Source organism: Panicum virgatum, chromosome 9K (assembly GCF_016808335.1).
Source record: "Panicum virgatum strain AP13 chromosome 9K, P.virgatum_v5, whole genome shotgun sequence".
In the NCBI taxonomy this organism is placed as follows: domain Eukaryota; kingdom Viridiplantae; phylum Streptophyta; class Magnoliopsida; order Poales; family Poaceae; genus Panicum; species Panicum virgatum.
The window spans coordinates 67,628,908-67,636,461 of record NC_053144.1 but is presented as its reverse complement, the minus strand read 5'-3'; the positions used below and the strand labels follow the sequence as shown (position 1 = coordinate 67,636,461).

General features: G+C 42.7%; 1 protein-coding gene across 1 annotated transcript; it reads left to right on the top strand.

Annotated features, from left to right (window-relative positions):
* Positions 1-2,841: 2,841 nt before the first annotated feature.
* On the top strand, positions 2,842-7,232 carry LOC120647324 (beta-glucuronosyltransferase GlcAT14A-like). Its single transcript, XM_039924086.1, has 4 exons — positions 2,842-3,598; positions 4,349-4,424; positions 4,513-4,628; positions 6,614-7,232. The coding sequence occupies exons 1-4, from the start codon at positions 3,043-3,045 to the stop codon at positions 7,126-7,128; spliced, it is 1,263 nt and encodes a 420-aa protein (XP_039780020.1). The 5' UTR covers positions 2,842-3,042; the 3' UTR covers positions 7,129-7,232.
* Positions 7,233-7,554: the final 322 nt, after the last annotated feature.

Genomic DNA, 7,554 nt, shown 5'->3' with positions numbered 1-7,554 from the left:
TTGCTATAGAAAACTACTCCCACTTGTTTAGGAAGTTAGTATAGCTTTCTTGTGCTGTTGATCTTGATATTTTGAGTAGTTAGATATGTTGAGTTACTACTCTATAAACGATTGCCCAGTAAAATATGAATGAAAATGTTTCACTCTTTAGCTTCGGGTTTTGTTTGCTTTACACCTTTATTGTGAAATAATTCATTAATTACTGCCATCACAACAACTCACCCATGTGCATTGCATTTCATATAGATTCGACCACTCTCGCTGACGGAACATACGAGCTGGTGTCCGAGTCCGAGAGTGAGCAGCGTGAAGCTCAGGTGAATCTAACTGAAACTACTGAAGGCTTGAACCCGATTTCGGAAGAGCCCAGAACTAGTTACGCCCAAGAAGGCAAGCCCCGGAGCATGTCCTTCTATTTTAAATTATGCAACTTATTATTGTTCCTATCTACTTGTGCATTTAAGTTACAGGATTTGACTGAAACCTTAGTTGCATGATCCTAGGTACCGATGCTTGAACACTAGTATGTGTAGGTCGCTAGTTAGCTATGCTAATGGTTCGGTAGAAGTCGAGTGATTTCCGGTCACTCGCGAGAAATTATAGGAATTGGTTGTTTACTACTTGCTACCACTATAAGGTCTACGGGCGGGGTCGTGATACTCTGGATGCCCCGTCTGTTTAGTGAAAAGTGATAAGGCCGCAGTGTGTGGTAGTGGTGGTTAAGCGTTTGAACGTACTAATCACATGCCGAGAATATGGTAATCGGTAAGCTTAAGTACTGGATTGAACCGCAGCCGGAATATACTCCCCACCGTCTTGAACTCGTTCACATCTAGCTAATGGCGAGTACAGAGTCGTCGTACTGCTGTACTTGAGGGCGGTGGGCCTGTTCCGTGAAGCGGGAATTGAAGGGAAATGTTGCACGTGTGACTCTGTGAGTAACCACGTGACGTGTGTTTAGGTCTGCCTGGCCAGGTTAACAAATTCGATTCGAATCGTCCGCCTCTCACGGATAATGGGACTGCTTAACCCTTTTGCCACATAGAGTAAGAAGTGAAAGATGATGATGATGAATATGGTTGATTGGATGATGAAAGATAATTGTTTCCCACCATGTATGCTATTGGATAGATGCTCATCTAGAATGGTTAATTGAACTAGAACATGAAAGCTAAAATATAAAATTAAGGATCTACTCTTTACTGCTTTTCGGCAAAACAAACCCCTCAAGCCAAAAGTCTTGCATGTCTAGAGAAAGGGCTAAGTATACCCTTAGTCGGGTAAGCCTTGCTGAGTATTAGTATACTCAGCCTTGCTTGTGGCTTTGTTTTTCAGGTGGTGCATCGGAGGTTACGATTGACGTCATGTACGGGCTTCATCATGACGTCTGGTTTTGTCGCTAGACTATCGTTCATTTTTTTCCGTCAAACTTAAACTTTGTTGTCTTTTTATAATTTCAAACTTGGTTTGTAATTTTAATTCAATTTCATACTCTGTACTGTAAAATTTGTGGAATGTTGCATTCTCTGGACTGCTTTGTCGATCCTGTTCAAGTGGTTTAATCGGGATTTTACCCGACAGCACTGCCGGATTACTCCGTTTTAAGTGCGTGTTAACCCTGATTGTCGTTTTGATGATGGTTAGCGCACTTAAGCCGGATTAATTTAGCCGGGGTTGCCACAGCTGATATCAGAGCCGAACAAAGCGTGCACCAGAGTTAGTGACGAGTTTTTGAAGGATTTTATTAAAATTTTGGCCATAACAATTGCGTTTGCAAAATACATTGGTTCGTTAAGGATGGTGCCTAGTTCGTAAAGCCCTAGGGAAATTATGGGAAGTTACTAGGTGGCTATCTAACTTATGTCGTTATGTATCTGACTTCCAGCACTTACTTTTCGTCAGACCTTATTTTTGTGCTCAATCAACCCTTGAATTCTGTAACGACGCACCTACGCTAAGTTAAGGAGGTAAGGATCCTCAGTCAGCTGAGGGAGTCTGACCTTCCCGTCGGTGATGCGAGCCGAACGTTGCCCTCAAGCAATGGCATACTTGAGGTGCTGCCAATATATCAACTATCAGTTGACTATATTGGGAGTAAAGTATACTCAGTCAGCTGAGGGAGACTGACCTTCCCGTCGGTGATGCGAACCGAACGCTGTGCTCAAGCAGTGGCCTACTTGAGCTGCTGTCAATATATCGACCATCAGTCGATTATATTGAGAGTAAAGGAACTCGTGAATACGCTATCTCGGTAGCGTATGTTAACGTTGGCCATACGGCGGAAAATTGTATGGCTGCCGTTTCTATAGTGAATGGCAATTTATGGGTGAATATGTGGGCAACTGCATATGCGTTACCCATGTGGCGTAGGACACATGGGGGCCGTTCGTGAGTGCTGGCACGAAGGGTCCAGTCGTGGATATTCATATATATACATGCTATGCATCTTTTGCAGGTACACTAATCGCGATTACATTAAGTTAAGAACGGTTAGATTTCGGCTAGACATATATAGGGAGAGACGTAATTTTGTGCTATGCTACCGGCGATAACAGGTACACTAGAGTTGCCGTCGCCCGCATGGGAGGGACGGGACGCGGCTTTGTTGATCATGCTGTAAAATAACATGTTCCTTAACATGCACTGTCGTCTGATTTCTTTTTTTTTTCTGCGAGGACATGTCGTCTGATTTCAATAGTATCAAAGCTCAATTTTCCCATGAAACACATTATCCTTGAAAAAAAAATAGACTTCCAGATCTTGCACCAAAAGGGAAAATAAAAAAGCTGGTTTAGGTTTCGGCTTTCGCACGTAAAGGGCCGATGCCAAACTCGAGCGGACCAAACGAAGAACAGCCCGAGTCTGTCTCATCATTTTCACCTTTCACGGCAGTGCACCAGCCGCCCACCAAACTCGGCGGACTTTGCTCTTCCCTCCCCCGCCGTCCGCGTCTCCGCCCTTCCCGGCCGAGCGAGATCCCCTCCCTCCCTCGCCGCGCGGAGCAGAGAGCGCCACCCCAGAAATTTCTCCTCTCCCCCACCCATGCAATCCGCCGCGGCGGCCGCGCCCTCCGCCCAGCCGTCCAGCGTCTTCCCCAAGGACTCCCGCCCGCTCCCCTGCCTCCTCCTCGCTTCCCTCCTCCTGCTGCTGCTCCTGCACCTCCTCTCCTCCTCCCCGGCTGCCTCGCCGCCGCCGCCGCCGCCGCCCCGCCTCGCGCCGCTCCCAGTTACTGCCGCGGCCGTCGCCTCCGCCGGCCCGCCCCCGCCCGCGCTCGCGTTCCTCCTCGCGGGATCCGCGGGCGACGCCGACCGCCTCCTGCGGCTGCTGCTCGCCACCTACCACCCCCGCAACACTTACCTCCTCCTGCTCGACCGCGCCGCCTCCGACGCCGGCCGCGCGCGGCTCGCGCGGAATGCGCGCGCCGCCCCCGGCCGCGATAACGTCCATGTCGTCGGGGACCCCGGCTTCGCCAACCCGCGCGGCGCGTCCGCGCTCGCCGCCACGCTGCACGGCGCCGCGCTGCTGCTGAGGGTCGGCCGCGGATGGGACTGGTTCGTGCACCTCGACGCCGCGGACTACCCGCTCGTCACCCCCGATGGTGATTCCTCTCTGCAGCTACTCCCTTCATTCCAAATTGTAGGTCGTTTTGACAAATCTAGATGCATAACTTTTGTCATGCATCAGACATAGTGTTTATCTAGGTGCATAGCAAAATCTATGTATCTAGATTTGCCAAAACGACCTACAATTTGGAACGGATGGAGTATTCGAATACACTTTTGTGCATGTTATATATAGACCCAAGCGTGGTTGATCTGTTCTTAATAGATCTAGGTATTTCAGTAATTGGAAGAGTATTTGCCTACATTTACTTTGTTTTCATGGATGTTAGTGTTTCCATGAAATGTAGCTTCGCTAGGTTGTTTAGCACTCATAATTAGAAGCAATTTTTTTTTGTCTGTGGAATAGTGCAATTATCGTGTGAGAATGGTGACCAAATTTGTCTCACAATAAATATTGTGGTCTCAGTCAACCAATGTTTTGCTTTTGCATTGGTCTGGAGAGAAACGGTTTTCATTCAGCTGGGTAGCAGATTAAGTTTTCTAATCTTATGCTATATTGCCTAGGTGAGTACTATGCACATCCCATGAATGTGTGAATTGAGGTCAAAACGGTGGGAACTTGGTACTTTAATTTGATGGTTTTACAATAGCTCATAGTTAGAAAATGTCAGAATACTAGCAACTGCTTCATATTGTGCTTTCGTTACTGATTTGTCATTAATCGTTGACAGCTAGTGGAAAGATATTAGTTTATAAATGTAACTTGATTATCAAATTGTTTGCAGACCTCCTGCATGTTTTCTCATACTTACCAAAGGATCTCAACTTCATTCAGCATAGCAGTTACATTGGTTGGAAGGAGTAAGGGCATTTCATCATTTCTAATATTAATTTCTCTCCCTTAAATTTAGGGTGGGAAGTTATTGACATTATCTGTCTCTACATCCAGGGCAAGACAAATAAGGCCAATTATTGTTGATCCTGGTCTATATCTTTCATCCAGGAATGACATATTTTATGCCACCCAAAAGCGTGATCTACCAAATGCTTATAAACTATTTACAGGTGAGGGAGTATTGTCTTGTATAATGCTAGAACAATATAGAATAAAGTTGCTTATGATGCCTGCTGTTAAGTGATGCACAGTTGGTCCAGGATATTGGTGAAAATCTGTTACTAAACATTGGCGTGGTGGGTTTGTTTGGTCTAATGGCCCTTTCTTTAAAACAGTGTGTTTTTGTTGTTGATGCTTGTTCTAAGGTTATTAAAGTAGAGCACATGCTTTCTTGAACATGTAAAATATAGACTACCTCTGTTGTCATCTAGGATGCTTGAAATCAACTTTTTGGAACATCCGCAAATTGTCATAAGAGATATTTAGGTGTATTATCTGGAAAATGACACCAGTAGATTTTTCACCAAGTAATGGCCTGAGGTTTGTACTGTACATAAGGATAAGTAAATGAAGATATACAATAAGCCTTTTTGGGGGTGGGCATGGTTGTGTGTTACCGTTTCACTTTCTTGCGTTGGTTATCATTCTATTGATGCATTAAAGATAGCCAAGATTCTACTTGAACTAGTGTTTTGTTTGGTATGGTGCTTGTCGTCGTTGTTAACTACCAAGATCATCTATTTCCAATCCTTTTATTGAATTAAACTGTGACCACTTAAATGATTTGAAGGTTGGTCATTCAAACATTTTTAAGAAAGATCGACCTAGGTCAAGTACATGGACCCTTTAGTAAGCTGGTCATTTGGTTTCCTGACCATATATCCCTATTTTACTTCTTGATCTGTATCAAATTATGGGTTGCTATAATCATTTCATTTTTTTAGCCACCTTATCTATTTCTGGCATAAAGGAACGATAATTCTTTAATTTATTGAGTATCGGTACACATTAATCTTTCATAGTAATTCTTTCACTAAGGTTTACTCTTGGAACACCCACAGACACACCTATGTTTTTCAGAGGCAATTCAAAGTATTCATAATAAATTTGATTCTGATGTGTATTATAAACTCATAGCTGATTTGCAAAGTTATAGGAAAGAATTGTGGCATTAAAACATGTGGATAAAAAGTAAAACCATTGCCTACAACATAGGTTTAATATTGGTAGTTGGTACCATGGACTTAACTGTGAACTCAAACCTGGATTTTTTCTTCTTCTAAAGCACGTACTGTTTGTAATGCCATCATTAACCACAATTATATTATATGTTCCCTTGACACGAAATTCCTCTTTACTTTTATTGTTTTCTGTATATTGATTATGTACTTTGGATTATTCCTTTTTTAATGTTCATTATGATGCACTTCTTTACAAGAATTGTGGGAACTAAAATGATGAATACTATATGAACTGTAAGATGAGGAAAAGACATTTTCTTTAAAGGATATGCATGTGATGTCTTAAGATTAAATTTCAGAAAATGCCAGGCTACATTGACATTGTTAGAGATAAGTCCTATATTTCTTGAATTTCTTATTATATATGTTTACTCTGGTCTTGTGGACGTTTGTGCATAATACGCCATTATTATACCACTGATATAATTCAGTAGGTGTAGTACCTCTTTTTTTTAATAAAAGGCAGGAGTGCTGCCGGATCATATAAGAAGAATGCAGTTCTTACAATAGTTGTGATTACATAATAAGTAGGTGTCCTTCATCACTGTCTGAAAAAGGGACATGTAGCTTTATCACAGTGCAAAGTTTTTAGCGAAAGGATTCTACTCCCTCCGTTCCAAATTGTAGATCGTTTTGACTTTTTTAGATTCATAGTGTTTGATATGCATCTAGATATAACATATGTCTAGATACATAGCAAAATGTATGAATCTAGAAAAGTCAAAACGATCTACATTTTGGAACGGAGGGAGTAAAACATAAATGAGTCAAGAAATTTTTCTACTTATTGATTAAATGGCACTGACTCCACTATATATCTCTATGCGCAATTGTTTATTGCTACTTCTCCTGCTTCTGATTGGTTATACTGAGAGTTATAACTGTTTTTATATTCCTATACTGTTTCCTTGCAGGCTCTTCGTCTGTTATCCTCTCTCGAAAATTTATTGAATATTGTATCGTCGGTATGGATAATCTGCCAAGAACTCTGCTGATGTACTACACTAACATGCCCCTACCACACAGGAAGTATTTCCAGACAGTTCTTTGCAACTCCCCTGAATTTAACAGGACTGTAGTTAACCATGATCTGCACTATTCAACTTGGGACGCATCTTCCAAGAATGAGCCCCGACTACTGACTATGGCTGATGTAGAAAATATGACCAAAAGTGGTGCAGCCTTTGGGACTAGATTTCCAAAGGATGATCCTGTTCTCGATCACATTGATGCGGAAATTTTACATCGCCTACCTGGAGAGTTCGTTACAGGAGGGTGGTGTGTTGGTGTTGGGGATGATAGTCCATGCGATGTTCCAGGCAACCTAGATGTGCTTAGACCTGGACCTGCATCTGCAAAACTTGCGAAGTTCCTTGCTGAAAGGCTGTCATATCGGAGCTTTTATTCCCAACAATGTATATGGGATTGATTGTAATTTACAAAGAACTTTCAGGTACGTGTTTGCCATATGCTTTTTCAAACTTCTTTGGCTAACCTTGTACAGTTGCCCTGAATCGATGCTTGTTGGCGTTTTGTGATAACCTAATAAAACAATAAGCGCTGGACGTCAGTGGCATTAATGACTTGCCCACTCCGATACAGTCAGTCGTATGCCTCTGTTTGCCGCAACCAGCCAATAGTGTTTTTCTCTCACACCAAATCAGCACCATTCATCAGCAAGCTAGCAGTATTTTTCTCTCACGACAAATCAGCACCAGCCACAACACAGTGATGCCAACAAAGTGATAAGCTGACACAATCTGTGGCATGCTGTAAACCAGAAAAAGAAAAACTGATGCAATATATAGCTGAATTCTACTACAATCTCAGCGAAATGTCCATCATTCATTGGATC

Excerpts from the sequence above, each read along its gene's own strand:
- LOC120647324 (XM_039924086.1), top strand. The coding sequence starts at position 3,043 with ATGCAATCCGCCGCGGCGGCCGCGCCCTCCGCCCAGCCGTCCAGCGTC. Across the intron at positions 3,599-4,348 it reads CCCGCTCGTCACCCCCGATG|ACCTCCTGCATGTTTTCTCA; the intron begins GTGATTCCTCTC and ends AATTGTTTGCAG. Across the intron at positions 4,629-6,613 it reads TGCTTATAAACTATTTACAG|GCTCTTCGTCTGTTATCCTC; the intron begins GTGAGGGAGTAT and ends GTTTCCTTGCAG.